This window comes from Protopterus annectens, chromosome 9.part0 (assembly GCF_019279795.1).
Source record: "Protopterus annectens isolate FY-2018-M chromosome 9.part0, PAN1.0, whole genome shotgun sequence".
NCBI lineage: Eukaryota > Metazoa > Chordata > Ceratodontiformes > Protopteridae > Protopterus > Protopterus annectens.
The window spans coordinates 1,277,358,400-1,277,378,695 of NC_056743.1; the positions used below are offsets into that span (position 1 = coordinate 1,277,358,400).

General features: G+C 38.0%; 1 protein-coding gene across 4 annotated transcripts in view; it reads left to right on the forward strand.

Moving 5' to 3' along the window:
• The first annotated feature begins 2,924 nt into the window (after positions 1–2,924).
• The window catches only part of LOC122811995 (glutamic acid-rich protein-like), a 153,296-nt gene continuing 135,924 nt past the window's right edge, over positions 2,925–20,296 (forward strand). For all 4 annotated transcript variants that reach the window (XM_044084206.1, XM_044084207.1, XM_044084208.1 and 1 more), the window contains exons 1-3: positions 2,925–3,069; positions 6,288–6,335; positions 18,271–18,306. In XM_044084206.1, the coding sequence (XP_043940141.1) occupies positions 3,018–3,069; positions 6,288–6,335; positions 18,271–18,306 (136 nt within the window). In that variant the 5' untranslated portion in view covers positions 2,925–3,017. The remainder of the gene's footprint in view (positions 3,070–6,287; positions 6,336–18,270; positions 18,307–20,296) is intronic.

Genomic DNA, 20,296 nt, shown 5'->3' on the forward strand with positions numbered 1-20,296 from the left:
ACCTCCTTAATTTTTAAACCTAAGAATTGCCAGAGGCTATGTTCTGGATCAATGGCGCACTGTATTGATGATGTCTCTTCATAAGGGTGACCCCCACCACTGACTCAAGAAACTATAGACCCTTTAGGCTTATTAGTCTTGTCTGTAAAGATATGGAATACATCATCATTGACCTCATATATCAGGACATTAATAACGTAAGCAGGCTGAACAATAATTCATGTATTGGCTCCTCAATCTTGTGAACTTACTTGAAAAGGACACACAGGCCATGGACAGCAGTCTGTACAGATTTAGCAAAAACATTTGATACCGTACCATACAGTGGGATTTTAAACATTAATAGCCTTAAACGCAAAACCTTATATGGTAAGACAGATGGCAAACTAACTCAAGGGCAGAATGTATGCTGGCAGGGTCAGTGATGCCTCCTTATTTAAGGAAAAGATGACCAGTGGAATTCCCAGGGGTCTGTATCGGACACCTTCTTTTTGGTATTTAGTTCTCTGATCTTAGCACTAACATCAGAGATCACTGACTGACTAAGTTTGCCGATGATTGTAAGCTGGGTGTAGTTGCCAAATAAACAAATAATACAAATTCCCTTCACATGGAACTTATTGTCACTTGTTGCATAGAGAAAGGGCTCAAACTAAATACTAACAACTTCAGTATATATCCTTCAGTAAACAACAAATTGTTGCCACCTATTGCATCAGTGAAACCCCACTTTTCAATGAGTCTGTCATCAGAAACCTAGGCACCTGTGTAAATAGCTTCCTCACTTTAATTAGTCTACTCTATTGAGTAGCCAGGTCTGTTCTTTCTCTCTGATCTGCACTCCTCAACTCTGACTTGAGGAGTGAAAAAAAAGGTGTTTCAGGACTTCTGTTAAAATTGTAAAACTGTAGCAAGATGCTTACCAGACGCAAAGTGAAACATTCAACTGCTTCATTTCTGCAGTCCAAACCACAACCAGTAGTGAAAAAAATCTACTGCCAATCATTAGTGGATCGGAGTTCCACTGTGGCGACCCCTAACCGGGAAAACCGAAAGACACAACAACTGACATTCAGAAATGCCATTACAGAAGTGAATACCTGTACTGCTCCACTGATTGATCAGCTTCTCCGGATTTCACCCCTTAACACCTTGCACCCAGGGCAGCTGCTTCCTTCACCACACCCTAGCTACGCTTCTGACGATAGTCAGGAAGTCCTTCTATATATCACAATTAATTCACCCATGGCCTCTCTTCTAAACCCATGGAAGTTATTTACCCCCCTACTCTGCCCTGGTTATTCCAGTCATAGAATGTAATGTATTTGGCATGTATCTCACTATATATCAAAAAACTCAAAATACTACAGTGGTCTCTAATAAAATGAATCTTGGCCCTCAAAAAATCTAGAAAGCCTGAAGCAGACCTAGCACTAAAACAAGAGATCTGACTCTATATTATGGAATAAATAAAACTAAATGGATACATAAATTCATCACCCAGCACCACCCCCTGCTCAGGCATAGACACCCCTTGAATCTCAAGTAGTGTGATTATCTGTCTACCTCCAAACATAGCCTAGACAATTGGATGGGTACTCTAAAATACACATCAGGACTTAGAGACCCTACCCTCCTTCAAAAATGCCTGACCCTGAGGGTGGTTATTGGCAAGGCATATATATAGACTCAGGTCTAATTGACATGTATTTCCTATGATTCGTAAGTTTGTATTTTCATTTTTTCATTAATTCACTTCAGGACTGTGCATAAACTGTAGCCGCACTTATTAGGTGGAAGCTTGTGAACTAATCTTAAATGGGTCATCAGCTCGTCAGAAGGTGCTCACACAGACTCATGCAGACATGGCACTCATACACGCACAGACAGGCACACACACACACACACACACACACACACACACACACACACACACACACACACACACACACACACACACACACACACACACACACACACACACACACACACACTCACACACACATCACCATTCCACCTATAACAGATCTTTGTGATGTATGAAGGATCTGGAGCACCTAGCAGAAACCCTGACTGATACAGTGGAGGTATAAAGCCTCTGCAGAGGAGGTCCCCAGCCAAGAACTGAGCCAGAGAGCCAACTTTTCATTTTCCACATAAATACATACTTTCTTTTTGAATTTAAGACCAACTTGTTGTTTGCAGTGGCAGTTTATTACAAAGTCTAGCAAGTAACTTAACAATCCTCTGTTTCTTTGCTGTCATTAATATTTGCTGATAACTCTAGATTATTAAAACATGTTTTAGCCCCAAGGGTAGTGTGATGTGTACATAAGATTCAGAGAGAAATTGACTTGATAAAGCAGTGAAGACTAAACACAAGTTTTGCCTAAATTATTTATAAGAAACTGAGAACTGTGTGATTTTAGCAGATTGTCACTGCAAAGTTTAACCCTCTCATATTATTGCACTAACAAACTCCAAGCATCTGAATTAAAAAAAATTCTGGTATGCTGCAGGGTTCATGGAATGTAAGAATGTACCTACTGAAGATGGTGGTGGGAAGACAAATCAGCTGCCCATTTCCTTATTCTCTTGGAGACGTGGAGGTGCTCATTTGTTATCTGCCCTCCTGAGCATCATTATGCAGAACACTGCAAGTCACAGACATCAAAACTCTCTGAAATTTTATGTAAAGAGCTTATGAGCAGGAAAGGTAGATATAAGGCACAATAATACATTTATTTGTGTCCGCATTAAAGAATGCCTTGTTCTTTTTTCCAGGTACTGAAATTTCCCTGCCATTAGAATAACCATTACAGATCTTAAACATGAATAACAACTTGATGATTATGCAAACAGGTAAGAGAGGCACTATCTATGCAAAGTAAAAAGAAGAATGAGGTATAAAAAGAGACATCTGTTTAAAGTAAGTATTGTATTCATCTGAAGACAGAAACTCACAGCACGCTGCTGCTCAACATCTTTTTTATCACCGACTCCACAGCAGTGCAACCATGAAGCTTCAGACCACTCTAATCCTTGGGCTCCTTGCTTGCTTATTATCAGGTAATGCATCTTCCTTTTCTACAAGTTGTTGTTCCACTGAAACACCTCTAGACATTGTGCCGGTCTAGTACACTGGACAGACCAGGACACTGAAAATGCAGGAAATGGTTTTATGTCTGCCATTAAAAAAGTGAAATAGAAGCAGCAGAATGCAACAGCAGCTGCTGATCCGATAGAATTCAGAATGACAGATCGGTTCCAAATATGACATGTCTGCTGTAACCTGTTTTCTAGAGGAAGACATTTCTGGAAGTAGTGAGCTGTCTTACTTAACTTGATGTTTGATAACATTTTCCAAGATAGAGGCAGATCCGTGTGCTATTTTTGTTTGTGTACTGTCTGTTAGAAGAAAAGCTTATTGTATCATTTATAGATTGCGTTTTATTTGTCTGGTTTTGCACAGGTATAAGTTTCTACCTGTACCCCTTACATTTTAGTGACTCCAGTTCTGACTTATAAACCCTGTCTAAACAACAGAAATAGGAGAGCTGAACCTTTTCAGCAGTTTCATACACCACTTGAGCTGTATGAAAACAGGAAGTTAATCAATAACAAACATATTAGCTAATATAGCAGAACACAGTACAAATGAAGCATGGAGAGAGAGACTTATTTCTAATGGTATGTATTACTTATAATCAGTGCCTGTGTCCGGCAGTGCAGACTCGATTGCAGTTATTTAGTTAAGTAATTAAGCATAACAAGATTAACAAAACTTTTCAACACTGGTACCTTGTGGGTAGTAAAGTTTATGGTATCATGTCACTTGTTTGCTGTCAGTTTGATTGAATATTATTAATGTGGCTGTTGCCCTGTATGGGAATTCAATAAGTGTGAATATTTTACATTCAGTTTAAACCAATTTGGTGACTGTAGGTTACTGTAATACTTGTCAAGTGAAGAACAAAAGTTTGAAGTACTTGGAGCTGGATATAAATCCACAAATAAAACAAAGAAAATCCAGCAGTCGGCCTCCAAGCCCAAAAGACTTGAATAATCCACAGAAAATTTATACGGTTAAGCACTTTCGTCCATAACAATCGACGTCTTCAGATCCATAACAGTAGACATCCTCTGTGTCAAGTGGTTTACTTTAGATATGAGATTTTGGCTGGGTTTAGGATGATAGAGGTCATGGTTTTGATTATGGCTAGGGTTAGAGTTGAGTTTATTATTTATTAATATGTTATTTATTTACACATTTTGTCAACAGGGTTAGTCCCACTAGACCAGTAGAATCTTTTTCAGGAGAGACCCAAGATGGTAGTCATATTGACTTGTGAAATTTGGCCAGGATGCAGATGAAATTTCTCCTACTCCTTTTAGTAAGTCCTGTGGGATCTCTTTCATCCACCGGAGCCACCACCATCTCAGACAGATGGGGCCTTGGTTTGACATCTTATCAAAGAAATGTGCACTCAGGTGTGCAGCACCACCCTTATGTTGCACTACGGTGTCAGTACTGGGAAATGAATCCAAGCACTTGGTGTAGGAATAGAAACCACAGTCTTCTGATCATTCAGCATTGAATGTACATGTGATACCTTTTGAGGCACTGACACTGATAAAGTTTAGGATTAGGTCTAGGTTTAGGATAAAGGTTAGGTTTAGTGGTAGTTGCAGGGTCAGATTTAAAGTTAGATTTAGAAATGTGGGCTGTATGTGGTGTTTTGCCCTGTATAAGTATGTAAAGAGCTTTAATTCCCCGTGACGTATTATAGATAATTATGTGATTTGTTTTGTATTTCAGTTAATGCCCATTTAGATTACCTTGTTTCCAGTTGTTGATTTTCAGCTACTGGGACTCATTTTTGTTTTCATCAGTTAACTCATTTCAGAAAGATGTCTTAGGCCCAAAGGTTTCAGATGTGTGAGAACACATTCTGTTTTCAAAAGCTTCAGACTTGTATACATGTAGAAGTATTGATGTTAGCTTAGTTTTGACATGTTATATTTTAAGAAGAGTTATAACATTGTGCTATTTTTTTGGTGAAAAGGTCAATGCCATAATTTGTGTCCATCTTGTGGTTTATTTAACCCAGGCCAGCTTAGCAGCAAGAAGAGAACACATTGTTGGGAAAACCTATAGTGAAGTAAAAATTACATGACTGCTGTCTGAGTCTTGCATGAGTTGTTGATTGTTGTATACTCGGGATAGTTTGATAAAAGTGGAAGACACAGTGCATGGTGTGTTAGCAGTTAAATGATTCATTTATAACACCTTGATTTAATCAAAAAGGTTTCAGTGTAATAGGAGTCATGACATTTGCCTTCAGAATGGGGTTAATAATGCTATCCATTCAGCCAACACAAGTATGGGTACCTGAAATCCACATTGCACATCTGACACTAGTGTGTCCTAGTTCTGACCTCAAAGCAGATGCCATTTTAAGTGAGCCAGCATTCTATAATCACAGGGGATACCAGTCTTTAAAGGCCTGCTATTCTCTGCTCGTGGTTGATAACAACTGTAAGAGTGCCAGCATTCTCTCCTCACAGTTTGAACCAGTGTGTTGACAGCTGGCACTGGTTTGGGTACCAAAATATTTTAAATTTACAGCTGGATTCAGAGTGGATAGTCAAACATTCTGCTCATCATATTCTATCCTCATAACTGCTGGTCAAACATTGCATTCTTCTTACTCAATGGTTTAATTGTGTATATTCTCTTCTTGTCAAGTTTGTTTCACTTTGGGTATTCCAAGCAGTCTGACCCCACAGTTGTTCTGTTCTTACAGCTAACTTTATTTGATGGTTCTCAAACATTCTGACTCCAGGCTGAGTTTATTGTGAATTTATGCTGTACCATCATCAGATGTCAGCCTAGGTATCTAAGCAGTCCATTTTCAAAGTTATCATTAGTGTAGGAGCTGCATTGTGTCTACTTCCACCAATCATCAGGAGAATGAGAATCCTTAAATTTTTCAGTATTGTTAGTCATAGTACAAGACTTACTGAGTACACCAAGACAGCATTAACATTAGACTCACCTCCCCACAAGTCAGCCTCATTCTGGGAATCCTGAGCTCTGGCATTAGCCACATCTCCTGGAAGGAGCTGCTACAGTCCTACATTTTTTATGTTGACCAGTATACTTTAAAAGTAGATGTATAATATGTCTTTATAAGTTGATTATTTGTATGTTTCAGTGTAATCTGACTATGCAGAAACAAGAAAATTGGTTTCTTAGTTCCAATTTGCTTTTTTTTTCATTGTAGGTGCTGCCATTGCTGACGAAGACATTGATGAAGATAATTCTAAGAAAGGTAATACATTTTTCCTACACATTTCATTTCATATGCAAACACACACACACACACACACACACACACACACACACACACACACACACACACACACACACACGTCAAGCAATAGTCTTTGAACTTTGAACTTAGAAATGATAGTGATCATTCCATCTGTAAGCACATCCAAAAATGTATGTGTGTGGTGTATGTGTGTGTGTGTGTGTGTGTGTGTGTGTGTGTGTGTGTGTGTGTCTGTGGCACATAGTCATATAGTCATAAGGGGCAACACAAAAGTTGCACCCTTCCTCTTCCTGAAGAATAAGTGAATGATAGATAATCACTCATGCATGCACACAGTACAGCCAAAATCCTCTTACCTAGGAAATGAGCAAATAGCAGTTGTGTAGCCATACATGTGTTAATACACAGGCATGCCACAGCTGTTGAAAAAAAAAAAAAAAAAGCTGGTAAAAGACATCTGTAAACGCTCAGACATATGTTAAGATTCACACATTAATATGCTCCACAGCTGTGCTGATCATAACAGGATGTTGCTTTTCACGTCATACAAAGTCCCATATGTGTTCAAACAGCTGCGCACACATCACACTATACCCATACACATTTACATACAGATACAGTTATGAAAGAGTGTTTCCAAAGACACACACTACTTTGATAATGAGAAAGCCAATAGCAACCATTAATGTACCTCTACTAAGCCATTTTAGATTTACATCATCCATATATAGAAACGAATATACAGGGCAGAGCATTGGTGCAGAGGTGCTTGCCTAACTATGTGTCAGTGATGTAGGTTCAGTAATAAGTGCAGGCTGCTAGGGAACTAGCTGGGGCAGGAAGATTAAATATGTGTACCCATCTGTTAGTGGTGAGGAAGAAGTCAGACTTAAAGTGACATAGTCATACATTCATTCCCAGACAAGCAAGTGATACATGTTACAGGTTACAACACTTCATCAGTCTGTAATGATTCTGACACTGGCTTTCTTGGTATAGAATAAATCTTTCTCTCTTTCTCTGTCTCTGTATTTTTCTCTCTCTCTTTCTGTCTGTCTAACATTCATGCGGCACAGAGAAAACCATCAGTCTCTGTGCTGTGTTTTGCACAATGACAGTGTGGGTATCTACAGGAATAACCAAGACCCTGACTTTATTGCTGAACAACTCCATTCTGTTTTTCCGATATTAAAAAATTGTCTTAAAACAAGTAAGTAAATGTAAGTTCTGGTAAAACCAAAGATATTTTGTTTGGTACCACAATTATGCTTAGATAACTTTGGGATGGAAGAGGATGTGAAGTCTGCAGGGGAATAAAGGAATATCAGGAGAGAATATGGAAACAGTAGATGGTAGTGGACTGACAAGTAAAATGAGAAAGGGCAGAGGATGTTTGAAGAGGAGGTAGCAGAGGGCCAGTAGGTTCATTGGTAGTAATTAGGTATGCAGTCCAGGAGACTGATGAGGAGCCTAACCCAATTTCCTGATTACCCCAAAACACTGTTTGGTTAAATGACTTACTCAAACTTACACAATAGGCAAATGAAGGCTTAGGGAATCAAACTCTGTACCGCAAGAATCAGCTCATTAATAGCTCATAGGCTTAATCCTTTGTTTTAATGGCTAGCATTAGGCCTTTTCTGGAGCACTTTAGATCCTGAAACCACACTGGAATTCTGGCACCTCCCTGGCCTTGCTTGCTGCTATCTAAGCTGTCCACGTTGACAATGGTGCCTAAATTTTCTTCTGTAGCAAGCTTTGCCTAGAGGTATCCTTGTATTGGGGGGGGGGGCAAAATCCGTGGAGTTACAAGCTTGTTAACCTACAAAACTGGCAAGGAAAGCCATGGAGAGAAGTCTGCGGGAAAAGCAGGTTGCTTTTTTAGAAGACAATAATCTCCAGATCAGTAGCTTACATGGATGAGTTTGTGGCCAGAAAAATCTGTCATTCAAGCATGATCCAGATTTATGACTGGATACTGGAAGAGCTCAACACGGGAGCACTGTTGGACATTTTTTTTTTTTGGATTTCAACCCAGCCTTTGACTTAGTCCCTCACATGAGGCTGCTAAACTAGAAAAATGGAAAAGTTGGGAAGAGAAGCAAGGCTAACCAACTGGATTAGCTAATGTTTAAATGGCCGAGCAAAGATGGTTGTGCTGGGAGGGAAAGTGGAAAATGGCAAGCAGAGTACTCCACTGACTTAAGTGTATTTGTTTCTGATATATCTGAGGGAACACAGGACAGGATCAATCTCTTTTATGATGAGATAATGTTAGATGCAGCACTCAAAAAGGGAGAAATGGCGAAGGAGATATGGATGCAGCTGAAAGGAGACATTTCAAGTTACACCTGATAAGTGTGGAGGAATGGAAAGAGTAAGCAAGGATTCAAAAGGCTGATTGAGTGGGTTGAAACCTGGCAGCTGATGTTCATTGCAGAAAGATGGTAAGTACTATGCCTGGTCCAACAGCAACTCTGGTGCAAAATATTACCTGGGAGAGCAATCTGATGAGAACAGAACAGGAAAAAGGATTTCAGGGTGTTGCTCGTGCTTAGACTACCAGAAAAAGCAGAGTGCGAGGACAGTGGTAGCTGACAATTAGAATGGTGTTTTTTTTTTTTTCCTTAATGGTATAGACCATGGGATTAAAGAGACAATGTTCACACTGTACTTGGCACTAGCTAGGCTACACCTTGAGTATTCTGTGCAGTTTTGTATGTCTAGACATGTGCAGGTACTGCACTTGAGACTGTCTGTCTGATCAGCAGCACAGTATGTTTGTTAAAGGGGAGCAGTAAGGAGAAATGTCAATAAGCAATTCACTGCCAGTACTTGGAACTGTCTTGGTCAGTAAATGTGTGTCAAACAGCACAGTAGATTTGAAGAGCAAGATCAGGTTACATGTTGATGGTGCAAAGTCTGGCACAGTAGTTACAGATGTAGGCAATATCCGGAGATACCCACATTAGCTGGAATTGCAATTGGATAGATAGAAGTTGAGTCAATGCAAGAGAGTGCAAGGTTATGTACTTTGAAGGGGACCCACCAAAGACATGTAATCTTATTGAGAGGACAAAGGAGGAAAAGAAATCTGAAGTGATAGCCACCCATAACCTGAATCATGCTATGGAGTGTTGAAGTGCTGTGACTGTGAAGCATAGACCAAGACTGGATTCCAGAGATACTTATCTCATACTTCCACTGTACTGGGCTCTGGTTAGGTCATATATGGAAAACTCAGTACAGTTCTGTAGAGCATTATGATGAAGGGAAAAGTTAGGCTAGTAGTATAGGCTAGTAGTAAATGTGCACTGCAGAGTTACTGGAATTGTGAAGGGGGTAGAGGGGTGTGGTATGAGGAGAGACACAAAAAGCTGGACATGTATATTTTGTAAAGCATAAGAGAAATTTAATAACATTTGGACACACTGAATTGTTCAGGAGCAGATGAGGGGTAAAACTCAAGAAGGGAGAAATGGCGAAGGAGATATGGTTGGCAGCTGAAAGGAGACATTTCAAGTTACACCCGATAAAATACTACTTCATGGGGAGTGTGGTATGGCTCTAAAATGAATTGTCTGAGGCAATGATACAGTACAGATCATCTGAGACTTTCTGTATTACTTGCAATATAGCAAAGAAAGATTGAGATAACGTTTGGGAGGGATAACTGCATGAAACTAGTTTTAACACTCAGATGGACTAAATAGAATATGGGTTTTCTTTTTCTATTAGTGTTTCATATCCTTGTATAAAAACAGGTCAAAAATTAATACATAAGTACAGAAGGAAAAATGTAATTGTATGTAAAATGCATTGGGGAAAATAAAACAATTAGCCAGTTATAATAACAGAAAGAGAAATTGCACAGGAGGCTGCAGAGAATAGTCATGGGTGTGTAATTAAAAACTCCATTAGCACGAAATGTTTGCTCTTTCAGTAATTTTTGAAAAAAATGAGAAAGTGTAACCACTAAACTACAATTGTGGTACTCTGTAGATGAAATGCAGACCCAGATCCAGGAAGTGACATGCAGAGAAAAGTACTCCACTCATTTAAGTGCACATATATACATCCTTTTGTATCATGCACACACAAATACACTTACTGCTTAATGCAGATTTTCACTTCAAGATAATATGCTAATTTTTGTTCAAAATGTTTGGCCCCTAACCCTCTGTTGCTCACATCTATTCTGCCATATCCCTTTTGGCAGGTGGGCCCAAATTGGAGTTCTGTCATATCCCATTTGGCAAGTGGGCCCTCCATCTTCAGTGAGATAGTGCCTTGTGATATCTTTCTAAGTGATTTTGCCTCTCCACTTTCCTAAGGATGATTTGAGAGGTGAACAGCATACATGCATCTGGGAGTGGGGATTTTTTTAGATATTCAGGGGAAGGGAATCCTAAGTGAGAGGAACAGGGTCAGGCTTCTCAGACTTCCAAGATGGCTGCACATTGAGTAACAGCTTATTTCTAGCTCTCCCAGTGTGAAAACAAAAACTCAGTAGAGAAGGCCAGTAGACTTGTGTTTATGGGTAAATTTCAATAATGGCTAGTAAGTGCACTGCCTGGATAATATGCTAATTTTTGTTCAAAGTTTTTGGCCCCTAACCCTCTGTTGCTCACATCTATTCTGCCATATCCCTTTTGGCAGGTGGGCCCAAATTGGAGTTCTGTCATATCCCATTTGGCAAGTGGGCCCTCCATCTTCAGTGAGATAGTGCCTTGTGATATCTTTCTAAGTGATTTTGCCTCTCCACTTTCCTAAGGGTGATTTGAGAGGTGAACAGCATACATGCATCTGGGAGTGGGGATTTTTTTAGATATTCAGGGGAAGGGAATCCTAAGTGAGAGGAACAGGGTCAGGCTTCTCAGACTTCCAAGATGGCTGCACATTGAGTAACAGCTTATTTCTAGCTCTCCCAGTGTGAAAACAAAAACTCAGTAGAGAAGGCCAGTAGACTTGTGTTTATGGGTAAATTTCAATAATGGCTAGTAAGTGCACTGCCTGGATGCCAAAAATAAAGAAAGACAAAAGACCTGGAAAAAAATCACCTACAAAAAGTGAGGAAGAAATATTGACTGGGGAAAGTTCTACAGCTGTTCAGAAAAAAAAGCAATGCAACCTTAAGACATGACTTCCAGTAATCTGTAGGAAGATATAAGATGACTGCATATAGACTTGGTTAAAATAAACAAAACACTGATAGAGTATATCAACACAAGCAACAAAAGGATGGAAAAATGGAAGACACTTTAAACAGATATTCAGATGAGATTACAAAGCTGCAAAATCATAGATCAAAATGATGAAAAGGATGGCTGAATATAAGACTGCTCAGGAAGATATGTTTAAAAAATTAATAGAATTAGAGGATAGAGCATCCAGGGAAAACCCAATATTTTCAGCTATACCAGAAAAGTTAGAAGGAACAGACTGCATTAATTTTATGAAAGCACAAATAAGCAACTAGTATTCCACACCAGGAGTTGTTAGTTGAAAGAGTACTTTGTGTGTATGCTCCAAACCTGCCTATATGAAAGCAACCTAGACCTTTAATAGTAAAGATGTAATCCTACCAGCAAAAGGAGTTGATTCTGACAAAGTTGTAGCAGAAGGACAAAGTACTAAAAGTGGGAGACAGCAGAGTGTTTGTGGAGAATGATTACTCATTGTACACCAGACAGAAGAGGAGCAAATTTATTCCAATATTCAGGGAATGTGAAGATTCAGGTGTGAGATTCAAACTACTGTACCCAGCTGTCTTCAAGGTATTCTTCCCTGGAGAGACAAAATCATTTTTTGATAAAATACATGATAAAGAGGAAATACAAAAGTTTGTCCAGCAAAAAGTAAGCTGTGAAACAGAAGGAGATTATGCTTCTTGTTCTTCTGATAAAAAGACCATAGAGGGACTTCACCTATGAAACCTTTTCAAAATTTTCAATCAAAAATGGAGAGAAGGAAGGGAGCATGAGAGAAGACTAGAAGAATCAAGAGTACATTGGAAATGAAGCAGACACAGGATTTTGGGGATGAACAGTAATAAAACCAATAACTTAATATGGGATTACATTGCAGAAATTATATTTGTGAAATATGACAGAACAAGAAAATCTGGAAATATTGGACTTTTGCAAAATTTGTTGGACTTGTGGGGAACTCTAAAGCATATGCCCTACTTCATGTCATAGAACAATCAAGAGTACATTGGAAATGAAGCCGACACAAGATTTTGGGGATAAACAGTAATAAAACCAATAACTTAATATGGGATTACAGTGCAATAATTATATTTGTGAAATATGACAGAACAAGAAAATCTGGAAATATTGGACTTTTGCAAAATTTGTTGGACTTGTGGGGGACTCTAAAGCATATGCCCTACTTCATGTCATTAATTTCTGGAAGAGTGCTTTGGGGAGGAGAAGAGGAGGGAGAAAGTTAACTGTAAGTAAAGATTTTTTTTTTCTTGGATAGTGTCGGTTTTGTGGCATGTGATTTTATTTACATGATATAAAATAACGTTTTTTTTTCAGTTAGTTGTAAGAGCAATGGGGATTGTAAACATGTGCTGCTGTTCTTTTTTCTCCCTTCATTTTTCTTCTTGTTCAGTTTTAAGAAATGCAGGCATTGTAATGTAAAAAAAAGCTTGTAAAAAACATGATAAAAGGAACAATAATGTCCTTTTTCTCATTCTTGCATGGGGAAATGACTGGATTAAAGACCTTGAACTGATTTAGTAATGGGTTTTAAGAGAAAGCAAGTAAATGAAAAAGAACATTGAATATTATGAGTCTTTTTTTCTAGCAAATACATGTATGCTTAGTAACAATTCTGCTGCTGATCTTCACGTTTCCATAGAAACAATCTGATAAAGAAACTGACTGCCTGGTTCTCATGTCTCCATTAAGACAATCTGATAAAAAGAAACTGGCTACAGTGTGGTGGAGAGTGACTGGCTGGGGGGAAAAAGAAAAGAGAAAGTGTCTAGGAGCTAATGTTCTCTGAAAGCATTCAGGGGTTTCCCAAAGTAGATAATGTTTTCTGAAAACATTCAGGGGTTTTCCCAGCTGGGAGAGCTATAAAGATAACAAAACCAATCAGCACTTAGTAGAAGCACAGGCTGCACCATGCATCTTAGCATGGATAACCTTTCTTTTAGGTTAACTTAAGTCTATGGGTGTGGCTATCAGTTTGAGACTTTTTCCTATTAGGAGGGTAAAACTTCAAAATTTGGAGATATACATAGATTTCTGTGTTAGTATTAAGTTAATGGGTTTCATGGGGGGTATTGGGGATTTTGTTTGTTTGTTTGAGGGCTTTTAATAAACCAAAAAGTTTTATAAGATGAAACATAGGCTCAAATGGATATGACAAGAAACAACTGTATAAAAATTAAATCTGCCAAACAGTGTCACCTGTAACACAAAAGCTAGAACTAGACATTTAACAAAAAAGGTGTTATACATGTTGTAGCTTTAAGCTTTTCCTGGTTAGGGATCGCCACAGCGGAACTCCGGTCCGCTAATGATTGGCAGCAGAGTTTTACGTACTGAGTTGCCAGCCCTGACATACAACCTTCAATGAAGGTACGCCCATTCACGCATGTCTCCACACAGAAGACGCTTTAGCTGAAAATCGAACAGGACGTCTTGCTGTGAGGCGACAGTGCTAAAATGTGGAAATAATAACTTTTTAGTACAATGATACTTTCATTAATGTACTTAAATGTAAATGGCCTCACAGATAAATACAAAAATACAAACAAGAAGGAGTAGTGAACTATACTAAAAAATGTAGAGTGCAAATAGCTATGTTACAGGTGACACAGAAAGAAATGAACATGTGAATCTGATAAAGAAAGGTTTTCAGGAAGGTTATTCAGCAGAATATATGGGATAAAGAAAAATAGGAGTACTTATATTAATTGCAAGAGGAGCTCCAATTGTGATAGAAGATGATAAAAAAGATAATGGCAGATCTGTGGTGCTATGGAGCTACTGGTTAGGGAGGAGGGTTACACTGGCATGTATTTATATTACACCTAAAACTGCTATAATGGAGCTTAAGAAAATTCTGGGAGACATAATCAGTTTTCAGCAAGGAATATTACTTATAGGTTGGGTGTGGATTTGAATTGCAACAGTGAAGATGTGTCTGGGGGGCCCAGAAGGGAAAATATAACAAAGGAGGGTAGAATTATGAAGAAATTTATCAAAATATTTGGCATGGAAGATGTGAATTCAGTAATAGGAGTTCAGAGTAAATTTATATATTATTCCTCAAGATATAAAAAGTAGGCTAGGCTAGACAGAATTTACATTTCACAAGAACATGTGCATTTAATTGAAGGTCTTGATACTCACCTAATAATTATTTCAGATCATGCTCCGATAATAGCTAAAATAAAAGCACTGAGTAATAAAATAAAAATGAGACATTGATGCTTTCCCATCTATCTTGTTGAAAAGAGAGGAATTTAAGGAATGGGAAGTGGAGATTATTCAGGAGATGTTAGAGAAGATAGACATTTCTTCTGGAAATATAGCTAGGGAGTGGGATAAATTTAAGGTGTAGTTTAAAAATAGGGTGTTAATAAAAGAAAGGGAGCTATGGTTAGGAAGTAACAAGTATTATTTAGAGGGACTGACAAATGTTAAAGTATTGCAGAATAGGGGAGTCTCACACAAGGAGAAGAAGATCAACTGTAGAATGCTAGGCAGAAAATACGGGATTAACTCAATAATATGCATGAGCTTAGAAAGATTGCTGTTAAGCAAATGTTTTTTATAATAACAATAGAGCAGAAAAACTTTTAGCACAATGACTCAGGCAACTGAAAGTAGAAAGGGCTGTTGCCAGACTTAGGGAGCCTATAACAAGGAAGGTAAAAAGAGATCCTGTTGAGGTAGAACTATTTTAAAAATTCTGTGAGAATCTCTATAAAACAGAGTAATATGAAAATCAAGAAGAGATACAAATGGAAATGTTTATGAAAGAATTACAAGGTTAGAGGTAGATGAGGCTCAATTACTAATGGTTAGGATAGGAGGAGATGAGATAAAAATTGTGATGTATAACCAATCTACAGGAAAGTCCTCAGGAATCACCATCCTGGAAGAAAGCAGTGGTAGCTGTAAAACCTAAAGAGGGTAGAGATCCATTAGATCCAGCTTCATACAGGTCCATTTTAATTGTAAACCATGATTATAAAATGTTCATGCCCATAATGGCTAAAAGAATGGCAAAAGTAATGCCAAAACTGATAGACATAGATCATTGTGATTTTGTGGAGGGGAGGCAAACATTTGACAACAGTAACAGAACACTGATGATCCAGAAAGAAGCAGAATGTAAGAAAATACCATTGTTGTTGCTGGGTCTTGATGAAGAGAAAGCATCTGACGTAGTAAGTTGGGACATTATGAACAGGACAATGGAAGTATTTGCATTTCCTGAAACAATTATAAGGTTGAGTAGGAGGATACTGGAGGGATCGGAGTAAAAAATTAAAGTGGGCGGGATCCTCTCTGATAATTTATACTTAAGCAGAGGAACCAGGCAGGGGTATCCTTTTTCCCCTTTATTATTTGCATTATGTTTGGAACCATTGGCAAAGAAAATAAGGGACTCAGAAATTCAAGAATATAGTGGTATGGTAATCAAAGAAAGTTGGCTTTATTTGCAGATGATATTATTTTATACCTGACAAAACCAGAAAAAGACTTTACAGTGTTGTGGGACATTTTGAGACAGTTTCAGATCTTTTTGGGATACAAAATCAATGAAGCTAAAACAATGGCAATAGAGGTAAATTATGTACCCACACATGAACTAGTTCGGGAATACCCATAATTATGGGGACATGATAAAATTATAGTATTTAGGATAATGGATTAAAAATTATTCTAATGTGGCAGCTAAGGATATGTGGGAAGACGCTAAACAAAAGATAATACAAAAACTGAGAAAATGGAAGCTTTGTTATATGGATATGGATAGTAAGATACAAGCAGTTAAAATGTTTTTAGTCCCTTTAGTCTTATACACGTCAGGCATATTTTTTATCAACCAGAGGAGAAGTTGTGGATAGCAAGTAATAAAGAGCTGAATGACTTTATCTGGGAGGGGAAGGTGGCAAGACTCAACTGAGATAAGCTCATTCTTCAGTAGGACAGGGTAGATTGGGATTTCCCAATTTGAAGGGGTATTTCAGAGCTACACAGTTAAGACTCCTATACATAGCACAAGCAGAAAACTAGAATTCAAAGTGGAAAGGGATGATGATGAAACAGGGGGGAAGTTCAAGAAATAAGGAGAGACTGGGATTTTGGATGTAGGGCCTTTAAGGAGAATAACAATAATCATACAGAATATTATATCCATAAAGTAGCAGAAAGTATTCTAAGAAGTAATCCAACATGGGAATGGAGAAAGGAGATTCTGCCAATAGGGATGACTGCAATTAGGGATACAGACAGTAGGCAAGATGGGGCTGGAATTCATTGGAGAAAACTGGTAAAGGAACCAAGGTAGTGGGGCAAATAACTAGAGAGGGAAAGACATCAGAATGGGAAGACGCCAATAATTTATTTTGACTGCAGGTTAGAGATTGTCTTCCCTATCATGGATTGATATCAGAGTATAAGCAAAGAGAAAGGAATTGAAAATATTGCAGGATAAATATAAGAGTCAATCAGAGGGGGCTAGAAGGATTGGGAAGAGATACTGGATAAGTATTTCACAAAAAAGGGAGGATATATGTATGTCTCCCAAATGTGCAACAAAATCTGGAAGATTTAGGATTTTTGCCTAGAAATGTCTACATAGATATTTTTATAACCCAAGTAGATTCCAGAGATTTTTTCCTCAGAAAATATTAGAGGTGTGAAAGGGAAGAAAAAGGTAATTGTGAACGTATTTTCTGGAACTGCAGTGAATTGGCGGACTTTAAGGATTGCCTGCAGAATGCACTGTCTGAGATGCTGGGTGGGCAGATTGGTCTGATGAGGGTGATGATTTTTCTGAGCTATGATACAGAATCGGAATTGCCTAGACATGGTAAGAAAAATGGGAATTGTGAGAACAATACATACAAGGGAGGAATGAGGTTTAAAAGGCAGCAGGACTTAAATGAGCTATGTAATGTTTGAGTGAGAAAATTGGGCAGATTATAAGTGATGTATAATGTTTGCAACTGGGAATGTGTCAGTATGGTTTGTGATGTAAAATCCTTGCAACTAGGATTGTATCAGTGTGATTTGTTTTCATTTCTATAAATGTATGATTGCCTGTCTAGTAAGTGATGGTTTAATAAAGATGTTTCTTGTTTAAAACAAAGGCAGGAATTGAATAATTTATGTAATATTGCTTAGGTTATGTGATATGTAATAATATATGTGAAGCATAATGTTTGTTATGTTAATACAGTTTGATTACTTTTATATGAATGTAAATTTGCCTATGTCACAAGTGATAATTCAATAAAGGTGTTTGAAAAAAAAATCATCCCAGGTTTCTCCACCTGTGAAGATGGTTTGCTCATGCCCCCTGCTACAGTTCATAATATGCATTTGCAGTTAAGGTAATTCATACACTGACTTCCACCACGGCATACTGCAGATATAGACAGAGCCACAATACTTCCCCTAGGATCTGAATCCTTCCTCCTCACCCTGGTTCAACCTGTGCCCCAGCCATTAATTGAATTGGGTCATCTGGGTCTCATCCAGAGCTTCATCCCTGTACTCTACGGAGCTGGAATAATATTTGTGTTTTATGTTCCTTGTTTTCAAACACCTATATCTATTGTCTTAATTCCTTTATCTCACTCATGACTATAGTGCCATAATTCTAGCTTTACTTTCACTGTGCATGACTACATTATCTAATTAAATGTTATTTATGCATTTTATATTTTCAGATTCTATTGAGCTAGGAGAGGAAGATGAAGATTCTGGTATGTATAAGATAATTTTTTTTCAATGTTTTAGAAGTATCAGTACTGCAACTGTTAAAATACATAAATTCTAAACTTCTTGTAGGGAAAAAGGTAAGCCTAAAATGAACTGTGACAGAGGAAAGGGTCTAACAAAGTATGTATATAGGATTCTCAGTGTTGGCTACCTATCATTGTTTGGCAACAAAATGCTGCTTGGTCCACTTGTGCCCTATTTTTCTGTAAATCTTCTGTCTCAGCAAATTCTAGATGACCTTTGGCATCTTTCTTTGCTTTCACTTTCTTTCTTCTGCTGTTTGCAAATTTGAAGAGCTCCCATGCACAATAGATACATTTACAGCTTCTTTACTGTTAGCCAAATGTATAGTGGATGTGGTTTCAGAAGTCCAGTTTTAACATGGAAGTCTTGGATATAGTACCTAACAAAACAATTATTCTAGATGTAATATCATTAGTATTATTATGGACCAAAAGTATTGAACAGCCTGGGGAGTCCGACAGATTCTTATTTACATTGGGTAGTGCATAAATATTATGAATTAAATTATAAATACTTTTACCTTTTACTTTTTTCTTTTATTTTGTTAGGTAGTTTAAGGTGTGTCATCTAGCTAATATGTAGGGCTATTTTTTTTTCTTTCCTCTCCTGCTATGATTAAACTGTTTGACTCTACTTTACCTGTACTAGTTTTTTTTCAGTTTCTTTCGGTTACATTAGGTGTTTGTCCTCTTGCATCATGTTATTTTATAGTACTTAGCAATAACTATATTGCAGTGAGTGGAACATGTTGATTACACTCTGATATTTGGAAAAAGACAACCCAGTTAAGCACTAGAGTGGCGCAAGACCTGACTTTAACAAATGTTAACCAACCCCTGCTTAAGTTATTAAGGTCGGGTCTCTGGCTAAGTAGTAAAACCTGCAAGTACTGACCAGTTGATGACAGCAGCAGAATAAAAAAAATTGGTTCTGCCTGCTGTCCATAATGAGGTGTCCCTTCCTCTTACAAACTTAGAAAGTAGCTGGAATAAAAGGATGTGTGTTCACCTGCATTTTCTCTTAAGGATACGAACTCTGAAACTCACATGTATGTGATTCAGAGACTTCAATCCTCTGTAGTTTGTCTGGAAACCACAGATTTTATGAGGAACAGACCAAACAAATGACCAAAAATCTGAAACTTATGCAAAACTCTGGACAGTTTAGAGGCAAAGAAGGTAAGTGTAAATGAAAGGGACTGACTTACACCACCTTCTTGAAAGTGCTTACTAAGTGGTTAAGTGCTTTACTTGTTTTGGCCTTAAAGTTGGCAAAACATTTACTTTTTCCTCCTCATTTTTTCCTATAACTAGTAGTACATGGAGCAGATAAAGCTCCATGCACTACAAAGAATTATGATGAGGTGTCTAAGTGAACTTTTTGACATCCGTGTCTTGAACACTTAATAAACAGGTTATGATGGGTGACCCAATCTCCTCTGTGTTATTGCTGGGGTTTACTATTGTTTTGTAGTGTTTATGAGAGTACAGACAAGGTTTCAGGTTTCAAAAATTGTCAGAAATGTGACCACACGCTCCCACCCCATGACACATGTGACTTTTTCATCATGTGACTTTGGATGGATCATGTAGATGCATCTTCTGTGATATGCAAGAATTTTGGGAATTGCACCTTCCAAGAGCACAGAAACACATTGATACTAAAAGGTCTCATGCCCTGCAAGGAACATAAATAAGAACAGAAAAAGGAGAAGAGAACTATAGGAAGAAAGACCCCAAAGGGGTTCAGAGAAGGAGTACTCTTTTCCCCATGAAAGCTAGAACTGATCCTTCTCCAGCTAGGCCAACTCAGCATCACCTGATGTTGAATACCCACTGACTATCTGAGTATATGGAAACCTAGATGTTTTGATTGTTTTTGATCCTTCTCCAAGGAAAAGACTTGGAAGCTTCTATTCAGAACAAGTGCTTGTTAGATACATATATTTGT